The sequence below is a fragment of the Thermobia domestica genome, chromosome 7, assembly GCF_964235325.1.
Source record: "Thermobia domestica chromosome 7, izTheDome1.hap1.1, whole genome shotgun sequence".
In the NCBI taxonomy this organism is placed as follows: Eukaryota; Metazoa; Arthropoda; class Insecta; order Zygentoma; family Lepismatidae; genus Thermobia; species Thermobia domestica.
The window spans coordinates 40,742,687-40,762,667 of NC_137460.1; the positions used below are offsets into that span (position 1 = coordinate 40,742,687).

At 36.9% G+C, this 19,981-nt stretch overlaps 1 protein-coding gene across 1 annotated transcript in view; it reads left to right on the plus strand.

Annotated features, from left to right (window-relative positions):
- Positions 1-13,976: 13,976 nt before the first annotated feature.
- The window catches only part of LOC145690027 (transcription initiation factor TFIID subunit 4-like), a 59,945-nt gene continuing 53,940 nt past the window's right edge, over positions 13,977-19,981 (plus strand). Inside the window, exon 1 of the mRNA XM_081764525.1 lies at positions 13,977-15,611. Coding sequence (XP_081620651.1) covers positions 14,379-15,611 — 1,233 coding nt within the window. The 5' untranslated portion in view covers positions 13,977-14,378. The remainder of the gene's footprint in view (positions 15,612-19,981) is intronic.

Below are 19,981 nucleotides of genomic sequence, written 5' to 3' on the forward strand. Positions count from 1 at the left end.
ATAAAGACAGGTTCTTGGTAGGTATAAAAATAATCCAATAAATTTGCTTTTAGGAACCGATAATTAATGAGTAACTAGTATAATTCAAAAATATTTATATATACTGGAAAAAACGAATACGGGAAACACTTGTTTAACATGTCCTGTGTGCGAGGTAAATACTTTGTATATACATGGAAAATAAATCATAAATGAATATACTCGTGTGTAAATACATACCGGGTATATATATATATATATATATATATATATATATATATATATATATATATATATATATATATATATATATATATATATATATATATATATATATATCTGGCTGGTTCTAGTGAATAACCGGCTAAGTCGTGAAAAGTAAATTTTACAGGAGAGCAGTTTAAAGGTAAATTTTACAGCAGTTACCATGCTAATTTTGACATAACCAAATGCTGTAACTTTCTCAATTTTATGAATTCGCCTTAACCACTTCTACACAATGTAGAACTCACCAAAAGAAGCTTATAACTGTAAAATCTCAATTTTCAAAAAAAGTCGACTTATTCGGTTATTCACTGGAATCAGCCATATATAAAGGTATTTCTAAATTATTACCGGGTTTAATTATTTCTGAGCATTACCCGCATCGATGGCGTTAAGTTTTCACGTATGAGGGATGACGTCCCTCGGCGAGCACATTGTCCGAGAAAAGGGGAAGAAAGAAATAGGGAAGGAAGCGACCTGGGACCTGTATGCCGGCATTTTCCTGGCGTGAATAAGAAAGAAAGAACTCGTTCAGGATAACTGGCCTGAAAGAGCTGTTACACCTTTCGACCGAGTGTCCCATCGGGAATCGAGCCCGGGACCGCTCGCACCAAAGTCCAGAGCGTTAGCGACTGTGTTACGCAGGACTATAAGTGTATCTTCTCTTTCATATACAATGCAGAAACGAAAAGTATCATAAAAGAAAATGTAACTCAGTTTGTTCACTACTTTGCAGGTGGTGTTTCGTAACTCCGCCGAGCACGGCGCTAGTTGTAAGCATAGCGACGACTCCTGAGTCGAATTTCGCAAGGTATAACTCAGCAGTTAGAATGCAACATACTTTTCGACGGAAATATACGAGGCTAGGTTGAGAAGTTCTCAGTCTAGCCAGGTTTAAACAAAGCTAGATATAAAAGTTATATAGGTTTATGAGGCTTATAATTTGTGAAACTACTGTGCAAAATTTGGTTTGACTAAACGAATTTTAAATGTGTTTTTTTTTTTTTTTATTTCAGGTCCAAAGTGAGGATAGCAGCCCACGTCCCAGAAATTAGTAAATTTGAACACCGTGCATTCATCAAGTACCTGTTCCTAAAGAGACTCTCACCGAAGGAGATCCATAACGACCTTGTCATATTAGGGGAACAAGGCACCATCGTATGCCACTGTGAAGAAATGGGCACGAACTTCAAACGTGGGCAGTTTGGTCTGAATGATGAAGCAAGGTGTGGCAGACCAATTTCAGTGACTTCTCCCGAGATGATTGACGCCATTCACCGGATGATTCTAGATAATCGCCGAACCCCGCTCAAACAGATAGAGGACACATTGGGCATTATTGATGAACGGATGTGGAAAGTTATCCATGAAGAGTTGGGTATGTGGAAGATAGATTCCGAAACTTTTGAACGCAGATCAGAAGCGTAAACGGGTGGAGGCAAGTAAGGCAGTTCAGTCTGAATTTCAAGCAGATAAGGCCAGTTTTTGCAACGGTTGGTAACAGTGGACGAAAGCTCGTTATATTTCTACGATCCCATGACGAAACAGCAATCGGTGGAATGGCGCCACAGCGATTCTCCACGTCCGAAGAAGGCTAGGACACAGCTCTCCTCTGCTAAGGTCTTCTGGGATTGTGAAGGAATTCTATTGCGGATTATCTGAAATCGGGTGAAACCAGCAATGCAACTTACTATGCATCTCTTCTGGACAAACTGAAAACTGCACTAAAGGAGAAGAGACGTAGAAAGCTGTCAAAAGGGGCAATCTTCCTCCAGGAAAATGCGCTCTCACACAAGGCACATCTAACATTTCAAATTTGGAGGACCTACGGTTTCAAATACAGGAACATCCACCTTATTCGCCTGATTTGGCTCCATCAGACTTTTCTCTCTTTCTTAAATTGAAAATGTTTTTAAAGGGAACGCATTTCAATGGCGCCGATGACGTCATTTCTCAGAGGCCTGGTTTGCAGACAATTCATCTGACTTCTATTTGTCTGGCCTGCAAGCACTGCAGCACCGATGTGAAAAGTGCATTGCACTAAAAGGGGAATATGTTGAATAAAAACACCATGCTTCGCTTCCTATCTACTTGTTTTCTTGGTGAGGCTGAGAACTTATCAACCCACCCTCGTAGATGTGACCCCCATCAGATAATAACATCTCAAGATCGTAGTACAAGAATTAGTATTAAGAATATGAGTTGCTTGAGCAAGGGAAGATCGCGTGTATCAGATGAGCAAGTGAAAAAAGTCAGAGCAAGTTTCGTTCAGAGTCCCAGGATAGGACGGGAGAGTGAAGAAGTGGCAATGCTGACCACGACTGTTGGGAGGGTGTTAGAAAAGAGATTGTAACTAAGGCTGTACCGTCTGCAACTGTTTACAGGCTCCAGGGCCTGAAGATAATGTGATCCGTGCCAACTTCTGCTAAAAGTACTGACATGGAAGATGAGTTTCTTAGTCGTGTGATCTTTAGTGATGAAGCCTCATTTCATCTAGTGGAAGATGAATACACATAATGTATGCGTCCACATGAAACAGTACAGCACACGAAAGATATGCCGAAAGTGAGCGGGTCTTTTGTGTAATATTCAAAGACCAAGTGTGGATTTTTTTAAAACACTATCACCTATATCGCATATTCGGACATGCTCTAGCATTGATTCTATCCTCAACTAGATCGTGAGAAAAAAAAAAAAAGAAGAAACATCTTCTGGCCCCTCACTTTCATCTTAAAGTACGGAATTGGTTGAATGCTGTTTTTCCCCAACGATGGATCGTTCATCATTGTAAAGATGTTGTGGTTCTTCTGCAATGGTCCCCAAGATCTCTCGACCTCATCCTCTGCGATTTATTTTTTGGGAGAGTATGTAAAGGATCGTGTTTACGTATCAGCGCTACCCCTAAATTGCGACGTAGGATTGTTGGAGCAGGGAGTCTGTTTCACCAGACATGCTAGCTTCATTGTGAAAAGAAACTGACTACAGACTAGATGTGTGCCTTGTCACAACAGAATCCCACGTTGATCACTTGTAACAAAAAGTACTTTAGTTACTGTTTCTTTTAAGGTAAGTTTAATTTCTGTATTGTGTGTGTAATAGAATATACACTTAAAACCATGACATTCATTTAGGAACACCCTGTATAGATAAATAATTGCAATACGTAAATAATATCAGGTGGTCTGAAACTCGCGCCCGTGCTCAGCAGAGACTGATGCTAGATGTAAAATGAAGACGAAAACATAATATTACCTTAGAATAAGAATACGAAGAATAATTATATATTGTCGTTAAACAAGATGTAATAGATGTAAACATTTAAATGCATATATATTAATAATGTTTACAATTACAATTAATCAATATATTTTTATAGTACAAAATAAATGAAGAACCTGCAGGATATTGTCGTTCAGATGGTAAACGACCTGATGGCATGACATTAGTTCCTTGGTTGAGAGACAAATCACTAGTATGGGACTTTACGTGTTCAGATACATTTGCCCATTCAAGTCTCCCTTTAGCTGTTATGAATGCTGGAGCTGTTGCTAGTCGTAGATAGGTAGAAAAGCAAAGGAAATATAACAACCTCCTTGATATTTTTTTAAACTCCAATTGCCATCGAGACTAGTGGTGCTTGGGGTTCTACAAGCCTTGATTTTATTAAGAGAAGTAGGCAGACGCATTTCTATCGTTACTGGAGATGTTCATTCAACATCTTTCCTAGTTCAACACATATCTATTGCTATCCAACGTGGCAACGTGTCGTTGGTTCTTGGCACCTTACCACATGGAAAAAAACTAGATGAGGTGTTTCTTCTCTAACACAAAGAACAACACTGAACTTATATACAACTGGACGGCATACTATACAAATACGGTCAATATGGAAATTGGAAAGTAAATGATTGTAACATAGTGAAACACATATGCGTGTGTCGGGGAGGTTATATATTATATATGGGACCGAAGACGGTTAATTTAATGGAGATTTACTGTTCTATTGTATGATTGAAATATATATATATATATATCGCAATAATTGTAAAAACAATTATTTTGAAACATTATTGTGCCAATTATATGGAACTTCCAGATAATTTTCGATTCTTCCAAAATTAATACTTGTTTACCTATTTTCTTTGTGAGGGTCTTGTTTGTGTGTTGGTACACTTCTGTTGTAGTCAGTATATATTTGTTAATTTTTCAAAGGCAGTGTATTTGAGTTTTAAAAAAGAAAATATAATACTCAATTTCAAAAATGAAGTAAACAATTAATTGACACAATTTGATTAATTTTAATATTCTTGACAAGAATGATTGTAGTTTTCTTCGAAGCGTCGATAGAAAGGACAGTGAACAAATAAAATATGAGTAAAATTTTTAAAAAATGAAGAAAAAATTAAAAAGAAGATACTGTTTTCTACTCTAATTGAGAAAGCCCTTTCTGTAATTCTATACATTTGTTCACTACCCACTTTTTTACAAAACATTCAAAATTTTTAAAACTAATGTTTCCTACTCTAAACCGGGACATTATTCTTGCAATTCTAAAATACTACATGTACGTTTGTCTATTAGCCACCTTTAACAAAAACATTCAAAAATTCATAATTTCAATTTCTCTAATTCTAGGTGGCAATAAGTTATATAATTTCATTCCAATATTTTTGTAAGTATTTAGCGATTTGCTCAGCCTGACATAGCGAATATCTATTTCATTTCTGCGATTTGAATTGTGTTAGTGAACAGTACTTCGAGTTACATCATTTGTATATTTTTTTCATACATAAGGCAGTTTAATATATACATGGAGAGGATGATCATTATTTCAAAATCTTTGAAAAATGTTTACAAGATTCTCTCTCTCTGGAATTCCTATTGTTTTTCTTCTCTCTTTCTCTTGCCATTTAAATATTGTTTATGCTCCGGCAAAATTACCCCATAATAAAATGCTACACGGTAAATGGAAGTGGAAATACGCCCAATGCGCAGTGATTAATAGATTTTAAATTACCAACATCTTTATGAAATGAAATCTTTAAGTTTTACGTCCCACGGTTATGCCGGTTAGGCTAAAGGAGACGGTGATGATGAGAGATGAATGAAATGGTGGAATGAAGAAAGTGGGAGGAAACGGGAGAACCCCGAGAAAACCCACGAGCACGGTGTTTGTCCACCACAAAGTCCACACGGCGCGAGCTGGGATCGAACCAGGGACCCCAAGCACCGGAGGTGAACGCTCTACCACTGAGCCACCGCGCCTCCACCAACATCTTTAATTTACGTAATATATACACGGGTCTTATTTTTTTTCTACATAGCTGCATAGTATACACATTCCAGTTTACTTTCGCATCTAAGTATATCCCTAATAGATTAACTGAGGTACATCCTTCTGTGTCAATTGTGGAACTATTAAGAAAAATGTCTAACTCCTCTGTTTTATTGTGATTAAATTTTAATTTATTGTGAATTAACCAAGTAGCAGATTTATTTCTTTATTTGTATTGTGTTGATACTATTTATTACCTTTCCTTACAAATGTCGTGTCATCAGCATACATAACAGTGGATTATAATAAATAGTCAGATAAATAATATATATCACAAAGAGAAAAAGCTCCAATTATTTCCCTTTTGATATGTCACGAAAGCTTGACTGTTTATTTTGTAAACACATTATCTGTTTTCTACTTTCTAAAAAAGATCTCAAAATAAGTGTCACAGGAAAAGTTGCCATTGTTTGGCGTGGACTAGGCGACTGACAACCACGCAATCAGTATTCAAATTTTACCACCTTTTTATTTATTCATTTATTTCATTACCGTGCAAAATATTATTGCAAGCTAAATATGTACGGAAACAATGAAACAAAGTGAGAATAGTATGAAGCAACAGAAATAAGCACACTGACGTATTATGTAAGTGTGTGAACGTGTTTAATTTGTGCTACAAAGAGGGTACAGGGTTGTTGATGTTCTGACACAAGCAAATTACATACATGATATACGAATTCCTCACATGGCAGGTGATTAGGTCATCTTCAATGCGTGAGAACCTCCTTGTGGCTACACGATTAGCGTACGCGCCTCTGGCGCGGGATATCCGGGTTCGATTTCTGGTGGAAGCTCGGGTTGTTCCGATCTTACGTTATGCTGTAGGTTTATGTCTCATAAAACCTCCATGTAGAACGGAACACTAAACTCAAAATCAACTAATCCAGTGTGCGTGAAAATGGTTCGAGGCACATTCAGACATGTATATGATACGTCAGTATACTTTTGTTTCTTCACATTATTCCGAATTTGTTTCATGCACAATTACCTTGCAATACGGTGATATTCCATTCACGCCACACTCCAACATATCAATTGGAAAAGACTCAATGACTGCAGTGATACGAAGTCGCAGGTTTTGCAGGTAGAGGAGGTACATAAATATATACAATAGAGGAGGTACCGTATTTAATTTTAGGAGAATGATTTTAAAATATCATTACTATTATCATATGAAACATATGAGTAATGACTTAAATTCATTACACTCAAGCTTCATCCCGGGAAGAGTGCAGAGTTAAACAGCGTGTATGCTAGAGACCAAGATAATGTTTACTGAAAGTAGCCACGAAGGTCGTCCTAACACGTCTGTGGCTTGCTTTTAAAGGGTTACATATGATAATAGTAATGATATTTTAAAATCATTCTCCTAAAATTAATTAAATACGGTTTAATTGCACATGTCACTACATCATAGTAAGGAACTTGAATTTCATAAATACCTTATGTGGTTGTATATAAGAATGTCAAACGAACAGTTCTGTACACTTTTTATTTATTTATTTATTCATAAGGCCACAAGAATTAAATGCGGCTGCAAACTTAAAGTTTAGAAGAGAATACTAGTTAGTCGAAAGCAGGGATAGCAACCAATTTCGTAATAGTTACTCAAATTATCGAAATTAGCTGGCTCTTTTCTATGGTTCTGTATCATTTGGTACCTTACACATTACAAGTTCTTCACCTTATAATACGGTTCGATTGTTGCTAGTTCCCCAGGTAAATCCTGAATTTTACCGAATCTCACAAATTTAAAAGATCAACACATACATATTTTTTTTTAAAGTTTTTTCATGAATGAAACTTGACGTATACTTCGTAATTTATTTTACATTGAATGATCAAAAGAAGCGACCCCGCTCCAAAGCAAAACCAATTTCTTAATGTATCTTTTACCTTCCTCTGCCAGTAAATAAAAGTTTGAGAACAGCTTTTCTTTCTTCTTTTATTGAGAACTTACTCTTCCTTTATTTCGTGTACAAGTGATACATACTTAAAATCAAAGCGCTTACATGATTCTTACCAACAAACCCGAGTAAGCAAACGCACAATTCAGGATCTCTGTAAGGTTTTCATCCGATATCAGTCTTACAACTTGAAACCAGCTAATCGTATCTGAATGAAACGTCTACCGTTCGAAAGAGGGAGTGTTCAAATTTCGTTTGCTTAGGGAAAATATCACTAGTGCGTAAGAGCGACGCACACCAGCCACATTTTCCGCCAATTGCCGTTAGTGTTCAAGATATGTGAGGGAGGAGTTTGATTGCAATTTAATGCGTGCCGTGCGGCTGGAGGCCATATTTTATGTGTACTGAAAATTTGATGTAATACAATTATTTTGTAACAAATTTGTATATTTTTAAAAACAGACATGAACTTAACCACTTTTTTTTTGAACTGTCGACGTTTTATTCAAATAATTTAGTCGTTCACAAACTATAATACACTGAAAACTTTAGAGACACCCTGCATGTATTTTGTCATCGGAGTATGGTGGGAAGGATTTAAAAAAAAAAAAAAAATCTAGACACAAAAATCCGTCGTATACACATTCAAGACGACTGAAGTGGCAAACAGCCGAACTCTTGTTTCTAATATTCTTTCTCTCTTCTTCACTTCACAGGTCGAACCGGTGCATCAAACACGCGCGCCAGTCACTATACCACCAGGAAGAGCTAGTGCAATGGTAAGTACATAGGAATAATAAACAACAAACTGAAATTTAAAAGAAAAAAAAATCATGGATACTGAGAAAACATAAGCACATGTTTTGAGTACTACTTTTCAAAGAACTTTAATGTTCGTTACTGAACTTTCTATGACTGTGTGTATGTTTTTTTTTTTTTTTTTTTTTTTTTTTCAAATTTGAACCTTGCATTCTATGCAGCATCAAAAACTACCTGAGAAAGTGATTAAATTTTTCGCGTCACTCGCATCATATTGGCCAAAAAATGGCCGATTTCTAGAAATTTATGGAGCCATTTCTCAGGAACCGTAAGTCACAAAGAGATCATATCGGTGTTGACGGTGAACATCGTAAGAGGATGGTGAATACTTTGGTACCAAATAGTAACAGGTGGCCACTGATCAACTGACCACCGTTCTCCACATATTGGCCAAAAAAAGTTCGAATTTCGGGAGATTTAAGGAGCCATATCTCGGGAACTGTAAGTCATAGAGAGATGATGTTTTGCGAATTTTTGCGAGAAACAGAAGAAGGTGCTGATAAAAAGATTTACTTTTACATGTAGGAACAATCACAGTTATCCTTCTCGTTCCATCTCTCCATTCTTTTTAATTTCGTTCTGGCAATGCTCTTGGAGCATTCTCACCTGGTTTATTATATATAGTAACATCTCGATAATTTGAAGCTGAAGGGAACAGATAAAAATTCGAGTGTTTCGAGTAATCAAACTTCGAGTTATTAAGGTGGTCACAACAAAAATTCGAGATATCGAAGTTCCGCGTTTCTCACTCAACCCCTATAACTCGAAGCAGCGAAAAATACTAGACATGAGTAAAACACAATTACAGTATACATTAGCAACAATGAATATTACGTAACTCAAAGAGCTATACTTTCGAGTTATCGAGGTCACTTCAAGAAAAATTCGACTTACAGAGGTAAATTTCGACTCGTACACGTTCGCAAATCAGAAAGTTTGAGTTCGAGGTTTTTAAACATTAAGAAACCTTTAAAACTTCGACTTATCGAGGTTGTAATTTTTAAACATTTGACTTGAAAGAGGTTATTTTAACATTAAGTGCTATGGAGAGTTCAAGGGAAAGTGAAAAAATTCCGAGTTGTCAAGGAATTCGTATTATCGAGGTCCAACCCTCTCTCTCTCTCCCTCTATATAAGTTGAGGATTGTACTCAGCAGTTCGATTTTACTAACAAGGTTAGTGGCGCTGAAGTCATGCAGCCACTTGTCCTATTCACCATTTTGTGTCATTGAGAGGAGGGTTAACTACTTTCTTAAGTACACAGCTGCCACTTCAACAACACGAAGATTCATCGCTGCAGAAACAAATGCTTGTTTTTATATTTTACGTTGTGCTAAATCAATCCAGTAAAAATAATTGTCATTCCACTTTGTAAGAACCCACTATACATAACTCCCTATCCAGGACTCCATCGTGTGAAAACATGAAATCTTTAATTTGATGGTAAAGCAATAAAGATTAATGTAATGGCGGGCAGAATTGTTCAAACAGTTTCTAGGGGTTGTCCTTCTAGTAAGTTACGAATAATTGTCTCATAATCATGGTCTTTCGACTACAGAAGAATGACTGATGAAAGTGAATGATAATGAAGGAGCTAGTGGAATGAAAATGTGGGGGAAATGGGTGAACTCTCAGAAAACCCACGGAGAGTGTGTTGTCCTCCTCAAACTTATACCGTCTGGGATCGAACCGGCGACTCCTCGTAACAGAGGTGAATGCTCTACCACTGACCTACCATGCCCTCCAGGGCTGTCTTGAGGATAAAGGAATAGTGTTACTGTTTGTGGTGAAGAACTTGGTTACGATTCCCAGTCCAAAGTCATGTGGTTTGCAAATTTCAATCCATCTTAAGTTATAGCTCCACGTCTAATACAGTCTTGGCGCTGAAAACGAACGCTGAACTATACTTCAAAAGAATTCCGAACTCCAGCTTTCTTGAGGGACAGTGGTGGCTCAATGGTAGAGCGTTCAACTCTGGTGCGTAGGGTCCCTGGTTTAATCACAGCTCACGCCAAGTGAACTTCGTGCTGGACAAACACTATATGCGTGTTTTTTGTCGGGGCTCTCCCGTTTCATTCACTTTTCATCATCATCGTCTCCTTCAGCCTGGCCGGCATAACCGTGGACGTAAAACTCAAACATTTCATTTTTCAAACTTCCTTGGCCTACCAAAAGGCCTCTTTCCTCCAGGCTTTTAATCGTGCCCTACATTTCTTTGATGACATATGATATTGTGAGAGTGCAAGAATGTTTACTATTAATGTGGACCTACAACTTAACACGGGATCCGAACCATATGAACTTCCAATAGATTCGAACCCGAATCTTCCGTGCGCTAGCCACATAGCCGTGTTGTGATTCGGAGCCCACATTAATGTGCCGCATAGCCGTAATAAAAATAAATAAATAAAAACCGAGAAATTAATGAAATCTTGTTAGCATAACCACACACTTATAAGGATGAAGTAGTTGACTACTTTAAATCCCATGTATATCCTTAACACGCTTTTTTCTCGTCAAATAACGCCTTCTCATTTGCTCTCGGCATAAACATACGGGTACTTTATTTCTCGGCAACTACTGGACGAATCTGAACCAAAATTGGTGCACAAATAGCCCACTGAATAAAGATTGCTATATTTAGTGGCTTGCTCTGTCAGGAACAGTCCCGGCTCAGTTTGTGTGTGATACTTTATTCGGCGTAACTAGTGATCAAATCTGAACCAAATTTGGTAGGCAAGTACTTCATCGTCTCTCTAAAGAATAAAGATCGCTATATTTCACAGCCAAGCTCGACTGAGAAACAGAGGCTGTGTTCCACTGCTTTGCACGCCGGGAGATTCTGAGCTCGGTTTGTTTAGGAATACCATTTACGTGTAATGTAAAATTAGTACTGTTGGACCACTAGGAAACTATTTCTCACGCAGGGGCTCAGTAGTAGAGCATTCTCCTCTGGTTCATGGGGAGCATGATTCGATCCCAGCTCGCGCCAAGTGAACTTTGTGGTGCACAAACACCGTATGCGTTGATTTTCTCAACTTCACCCGTTTCCATCTACTTTCTTCATTCTACCATTTCCTTCATTTCCCATCATCACCATCACTTTTCGCCTACCGTCACAACCGTGGTACGTAAAACTTAAAAGTTTTCATTTATTATTTCTTCCGCGTTTTTGAATGACTAAGTTTATTAGTACGCTGGTTGGAATGTAGCGTCCCTATTTTAGTACTACGGCTATATGAGACATAGGCCTACAGTTGGATAAAATCCGAACCACCATAATGTATTAAAATTTAAGACTCTCCCACCGGGAATGGAACCTGGGACGGGACTCTGGTTAAAAATGAAATGAAATGAAAACTTTAAGTTTAACGTCCCACGCTTATGTCGGCTAGGCTAAAGGAGACGATGATGATGATAAATGAATGAAATGGTGGAATGAAGAAAGTGAAAGGAAACGTGAGAATCCCGAGAAAACACACGGTGTTTGTCCACCACAACGTGCACTTGGCGCGAGCCGGGATCGAATCACGGACCCCATACACCAGAGGTGAATGCTCTACCACTGAGCCACTACAGCCCTCGGTTAAGTTTCTACTATCGTCCACTCATGAATATGAGTGTCATCACACGCTGACTAGAAATACTTAACAAAAACTATCATGCCTTAGTTAAAACTATAATTCTGCTACTCATAATTCTGCCAGTCTTTTCAAACCCATACTTGCAAACGATGAATGTTTATCCCGATATATAATGATAACGAACAGGGATCACCATATAATGAATTCCAAAATAAGAATGACACCGAGCATGACTACTGTTTCTTGAGACACATAATCACCCTTAAAATCTCGTATTTCATTAGCAATTTTCCATTTTTATTTAGTATGCTCGTAAAGGGGATATTTAGTTTAACTATTAGCAAAATCTACGAAATCTTCAAGTTTTACGTCCTATGCACACGACGGCTACGCAAAACGAAACGGTGATGATGAGAAATGAACGAAACGTTTGAATGAAGAAAGTAGGAGGAAACGGAAGAACCCCGAGAAAACACACGCACACAGTGTTTGTCACCACAATGCTCACTTGGCATGAGTTGAGATCGAACCAAGGACCCCATGACACAAAATTGAACGCTCTACAGCGGAGCCATCGCGGCCCCAAGTATTAGGGAAACGTGGCACTAAAATGAGTGAGTGATTATGAAAGATTACTCTATAAAATTTTATTTTCCACCGGCGGTATATATCTGCACAGTGTACAGAACCTGTATTTTGTTTTCAAGTGAAGCGTTATAATATAAAACCATGACAACTGCCATTGAAACTCGTGTATCATTGCCAAAACCCACTTCTTTTCATTACCCTTGCTTACACGCATACCCACAATCGCTAACGTGCCTGCTCTTTCGAAGGCACCCCGCGCGGGCCTAGCAGCCTTGCCCTGCCCTGATTTAGTTAGATAGCATTTGTGCCTTTCAGTGGCCACCTAGCACAGGTTAGTTCGTTTTGCACTAGTTTTTAAGTCACACGTCCGGAAGCCGTATTTATACGCAAATCGTAAAAGAATTGAAGATCTTCTACTATTACTTCTGGTGGTACCCTTTAATTTTACCTATGCCAAGTGAGATATTTTCATGCCGCCCAGCGGAAACTTTTAGAGGACAATGAGAAGGAAATTAGTGAAAGAATTAGAAGTTTCAACAATTCTTTCTTGTGGTACGCCAAAAGTAAACCAGCACGTTACGTTTTCTGTCTTTCCTTCTTGGGAAATGAAACTGTAACTGTGGGAACCGGTTCAGATTATTTGGTTATTGTCACTGCCTTGCCTAAAGTAACGACTTGCCCACGGGATCCAGAAGCACGTAAAAACACAAAATTTACTGGAGACATGAATGATGCAAGTACTTAGACGTAACATAACGTAACGAAATCTAACCTAATCTAAACTAACCTAATATTAGTAGAAATAAGCAACATTCTATCTTTTTTTGGGGGGGAGAGGAATGATGCGGGACCCCTACACTAATATAACGTAAACTAAACTAAACTAATCTAACCTACCCTAAACTAACCGAATGTGAACAGAAATTACCAAAGTTGTTACTTTTTTTTTTTTTTTTTTTTTTTTTTTAGAGAAAAGAGCTGTACCCCTTCTGCTAAACATAGGCCAAAAAAATTCAAATTACAAAAAAAAAAAAAAAAAAAAAAAAGCACAACAAAATCAGCATCATTCTCACGAAAGTTATCCTTACAAACACTAAATTAGTTGTAGTTAAGTTGAAACAACAATAAATGGTGAAATTGAAATGTTCCGTTACGCAATTAATATATGCAAAGAAATTCAAAATCATTACACAGGGTATTTGTTCCCTCTTGTTATATTTTAAAGGAAAATTGTTTGAAAAATATACACTTGTTTAACTTTTATCAACGAACGACGCTAGTCTCAACTTCCATCCGCCAATGTTATATCACATGGTATTTCTGCTATATATGAACTCCCAATCAGGGCCAATGTTGATATCCGTGACATAAATAAAGGAATAACTATTAAAACAGTGTCTACAATAGGAACGAGTGTTCTTCAGAGTATACTAAATATTTCCAAATTATATACGTGTCATACGTATTCCAAAAAAACTACTTTGGTTCTTGTATTAAAATATTTCAACATTTCTGCTCGATAGAAGCAATATAACAGAACTGTATCCCGCCATCTTACACAACATACAACATAGCGCAATGACACGTCATGGCAAATGACGCTCTAATGTTTTTACACAATTTTTTGCTAAATATCATGCAATAACACAAAATTAAGTTCATATTTGAATTCAGCAAGTTAATTAGTGGACTCAGGAACATCTAAAGCGATTATGCGTGCATAATTTATCGATATTGAATACAATATTAATTTGACAAACTCAACTCCCACTACGCACTTGCAGCCATAGCTGCTAAAATGTCAATATTTTAGTTTAACATCAATTTACATATCAAATCTAATCCTTAGAATCAGACAATATATCATATAGTTAATTGAAATATTCAATGCCTTTATTTTATGTCACATTTATGGAATATAAACAAAGCTACTCCTAATACAAACAATACGCTAATTGACATTCAACTTTCATTTAGTTGTGAGGGCGATGCACTGTGGGTACAATTCGTTCTTTGCGCATGCGCATTTCAGTTTCAGGTTGGATCTCGGAAGAAAATGGCGTCGGCAAAGTTTCTCGAGGAAGCTCTAAGAACGGAAGTCGATGAATCAGCAGTGAATGCACTTGTAGGATCTTTGGAGAACCAGTTGGTCACAGAAACATCTACAGTTTCAAGTCAACAAGGTGCACCCACAACAGTGAATCAGAATCATGTAAACAATGCAATTGCTAATGGGGGCACTGTTTCATCGCAGAAACATGGTGTGGCTAACGGTGGTAACGATTCAATGAATATTATTCTAAACTCGGAAACAAATAAGTCAATAACAACAAGTACTTTACAAGGGGGTAATGTTGTAACTTCCAATGTAGTGAATACAGTGGTAGCCTCGTTGCAGGGAGCTATCCCAGCAAGTGGATACATCAATCAAGTGACTACTAGTGCAACACAACCAAATATCCCAAACCTAACAAAACCTCACGAAGCTGTAAAGATTGTCTATCCAACGGCTAGTCAGCCTTTGAACACAAGTGGAGGTGTAAATATTAATAGTAGAGTAACGTTTCCTAACCAGACAGTAGGGGGTTTGCCCAATGGTAATTTGGGAATTTCTACTCCAATACAACAACAAACCGTGTTAAATGCTGTTACGTCTAGTGTTCAGAGTGTGGTGTCACAAAGTTCTCATGTGGGATCGAATGTAGCAAAACAAATAAGTAGTGGATGTGTAATAGGGGTTGAGCAGGGGAAATCTGGTACAGCATTAGTGATAAAAACTACTAATCCAAGTGTAACTACAGGTACATCATTAGCAGCTGGTGTAGTTTCTGTACCCATGACTGTCAGTACCACAATGACTCTAGCGGGAACTCACATGAACACAGCTGTTGCGGGAACAACATCGTCATCAGGAGTTTCTGGTGTAGTGACGTTAGCGAAACCTATCACACAAACAGTTGGAACATCGCAAACAGTAGTTGGGAATCCCTCAGCTACTATTTTGCCAGCCGGGGTGCAAATTGTCAATGCTGTGAGACCGGGGACGCCTGGTCAGCAAGGACAGAAAACGTTGCCGCCAAGAGTGGTTATAGGTGGTCCACATATGTTAGGTGCAAGACTGGGATCACCAGGGGTAAGTGAAGGGAGGTTTAGGATGGGCTGTAGAGTGACAGACAAAATTAATACCGTAAAAGGCACTTTTCAGACATTGGCATTATTGTAACAATTTTCAGTGTTGTAGAATGAATTTTTAAGTCCATATTATTATGAATTTATCCCTTGTACATGCTTGTATTGATGAAAGGAACAATATATCAGGTGAGCAAATGCAGCCAATAAGACACACTATTTCATACTATTTATATACAGGGGGATAACTTATGCGATTACGAGAACTAGTATATATTATTAATTCGTATTGTTTATAATGGTTATTGAATTCCTTTTCTAAATGTTTATTGCTTACTATTGTCAGTAAGTAGTTTTACATTGAAAATTTCGTTTCCAGAAAAATCTCTTGAAAGTAAATGGAGTAAATATGTTTTGTACCCTTGTACAGTAGTGGGTTCCACTATTTGTACTGGCGGTGTAATACCAATCTTACATGCAAATTATTCTAGTCCTGTTCCTAATTTTGTTCGCTTCATAAAATAAGATAGAGGCGATATACGGATGAAAGGTATGTGTAAATAACATGAGATCGTATTAAGAAGAAATTGTAAACAGAACTGAAATTAGAAAGATCTTTTAGTAAATGGAGATATTGGGGGGGTAGGGGGCGTTCCGAGTACAAGGAAATAAAAAATAAATAGCACGCATTTATTTAGTACTTGTAAATCACTGTAGAACTTCGGGACTGCGTTATTTCTTTCGTAGGATTTCCATGTATAATAGTCAGACTGTGATTTGTATTTTTTCAATGCTCTATCGTATTCTACATGCTTTTTTTAAATTTTAGTACAAGGGTACATTTATTGCTAGGGTTCCAACTTTGCGTATTAAATTTCCTTGTTAGTATTGCGTCTGTGTATGAGATTAGAATTTCACAATAGTGAGAACTTAAATTCATTGTTAGGCTATGCCGAAAGAGACCGTTTTAACGTATTATATTCTGTCTGTTTATTGATCAGTACCTGATGTAAACAAATGCACGTGTTCTGTAATAACGTTGATTGGCTAATAGTGTCGTATTCTTATTGTGCGCAATGGAAAGTAGTCCAGATTTATTAACAAAATAAAAAAAGCGTGAGTATGAACTGTTTTCCTTTCCGCTCTTTTGCATATTAACAGCACGACATTAGTAGCTACCCAAGTAACTTCTAGAACACGTGCGTTTGTTTACATCTGGCACTCATTATTTACTCCACGTGTAAAACGGATGAAGCACATCCATATCAGAAGAGAAGTACTGAATCTAACCTAACTTGACGTCTAGGTATAAATACTGTCTGTCTGCAGAGAGTCAAGTAGGGACATTACCAAATTAATTTTTATTTTAGGCATATTTTTGGAACTGGGGAGCCTGAATATTTTGCTTAAATTTTGTGCTTTGTTGCTATGTTTTTTGTATTTTTGATAGTTTAGGTAGATTAGGTTTGGTTAGGATATTTGGATTTAGGGAAGGGGCAGAATTCTTTGCTTAAAATTCGTACTTTCTTCCTATGTTTTCTGTCTTTTTGATGGCTAGGTTAGGTTATGTTAATACTTAGTAATAACACTTACGTAACATCAACTAATTTCTTCTGTAAACATGGTGATTTTACCTGATTTTGGCCTCCCAATTCCAAAATTATCCCTAATTTTGTTTTATTTTGAATTTTTTTGAATGAAATTAATTATTCTCCCACAGGTCTTTAGTATTGGCGCCAATTTATTTTTCACTCCCTTGAGAAAGACATTGGACAGTATAATTAATGGGGCTAAAACCGAAAGTTAAAACTCAAACTCAGCCTTCGAAAGAGCAAGTTCGAATTTTGCGATATCTCGGAACCAGTCGCGAGTCGTAATTAGGTGAAAGAAGATTAGAATATCGAAAAAACATAAGGAATTCTTAATTAACAATTAATTTAGAAATCCATGGACTAAGACTACGATTACGTCATCCGTACATGTGCCAATATCATTGTCATAGGTATTCTGCCATTATTAGCAAGTCACTTGCTGCAACTGAGAAGCTTCCGCTGACCTCTTCGTTTTCACTTACGATTATTCTGTTTTGATATCATCCATTAATTATAGTCTCTTTCGCCCCCTTCCTCTCTTTCCTGCCACCATAACCTCTAGCACGTCCCTCATGATACAGTTTCTTCTTAGCCAATGTCCCAACCAGTTTCTATTCCCCTTCTTAATAATATAAAAAAATGTTATTTTCTCTCCTACTATTTGTAAACCCTCTCATTCGTTTTGTGCTAATAAAAATTCCCAAATAGGAATTTAAATATTACATATATTTTAACCTTTTAATCCCTTTATCCATGCCCAGTTGGTTCTGGAAAGTCGTTAAACTAGAACTTCTGATTGCTGAGTTTAACATTTTTCATACCAGTATGATGACTCAAGGAACTCAGTATAGTATTAAAATAATCACGTTATAATCTGTATTACCCGCTGTAAGTTTTCACCTCCCTCTCCCTGGTCTTTCAGCGTAATTTAAAATGCATTCATGATAGGAGGCCCGTTAGAAGCTGATATTTAAATATCTCGCCGTGAATATGTTGAAACAACTACAGCACAAATAGCTTTTGTTTGCTGTGTATTATACCTATACGTTTGGTTATAGCCAGTATTCACTGTCACAGCTATGAATCGGTTGACACTTTTTGTGTCTTGTAAAGGAAGAGAAGATACGCCGTATGCATTTGAATGTTTGCTGTGCAGTGAGTGTATATAAATGAGTATCAATGCTTTGATAGTGGTCTCCCGATATTGTACAGTAGTAGTATTTTAATTGCCAATGTGAAAGTGCTCACCATATACAAGTTACATGTTCGTAAAGATGTACGGTCAAAGAAAAATCGTCATTACGTTTTAGGTGTATTTATTTCAGATGTTTGTTTTTAATCCAGGTTATGCCTGTCTAATTTGAGCGAAGTTATAAATTTACAATAATTGCATATATTATAATTAAGTATGCTCTTAAAATTTACATCTATATTGAATAAAATGTGTGGTAAATTTAATACCAATATTAAAATCTCAGTCTATGTCATTATTTTTGTTGGTAGGTGCTATAGGATACATAATTCAAATAAAAATACTCTTGCAAAAATTGTAAATCCAAAGGACTACGGTATTTTGTAATTTAAGTCTGTTCCCTTCGAACTTTCGAATTTCTACCAGCATCGTAGAAATGTTTAGAAAGAAATGTAAGCAAAAGTAGCGCTCACATGTCTTTCTAAACATTATCATCGATCGCTATACTGTAATTAATCCCACGATGCTGGTGGAAATTCGAAAGTTTAAAGACGACAAACAGGGATAATTTTCTTGTTTTGTACCTTGAATTTTTGTGATTTACACGCACAGTTTGAGTGTTCTCTAACACTTTTTAGGGACGACTAAAAATTGCTAAACCAGGTTCCTTCGCGTGGAACTCTGCTGAAAGAAAAAAGTAGATAACTTCACTAGTCTTAGATCTTTCTTCTTCATGTGGGTATAATAATAACGAAATGAGAATACTGAAACTGTAAAAATATATCACAAAAGTTGAAAGTACAAGGCAAGATTGTTCATAGTGTCATTGTTAAAATTAGTGGTGTACTGTCTGTAAGAAAAGTGCAAGTACTGGTAAGATTTCTTCACTTAGAGGGAGTGAATAGAAGTAAAAGTTTGACGTTCAGTTCGTTTGCTGTAAAACAATGGTCCATTTCATGCGTGATTTTAGTAGTCAGTTTCGATTTCTGGAGTTTTCTTCGGCTGCCTTGTCTTCTCGCATTATTTTCTTTTCATCATTTCGCTTCTGTTTATTATTTGTCTCCCATAGCCTACAAAGCATGAACATAAAAACATTAAATTAATGATTTTCTTTCATTTCATCTCCATTATTGTTTATTGTTTTCGATGTGGTAACGTGTGCATAAGCATTTCATTGCCAATCAATGAAAATCCATTTTTAAATATCTCTGTGCACTTCAACTTTTCTATTTCGACCTTGAAACTTTCTGCTTCGAAGAAGTTTCAAAACAGGATTGTTTGTATTTCTTCTATACTCCTGCCATCCAATATTGATGTGAAATAGAATAAATGCAGATTAGTGAATTATCACTTCAAATATATAACGTACTTTGAGACTGTTATAAATGGCTGGATCCTATGAGTTTATTTAGACTAGAAAGCTGCCTGTCAACTCTTCGAATTTTAGTTGCACGTCGGTTAGAAATAAATTTCCGCTGTTGAAACTTAATTGCTGTGTGAAAAACGTTATTAATAAACGTCCCCCAAAAATATGTAGAAAGCTACGAACTGTTTCGGTGAATTACTGTGGATTTCGTCAATGTGATTGAA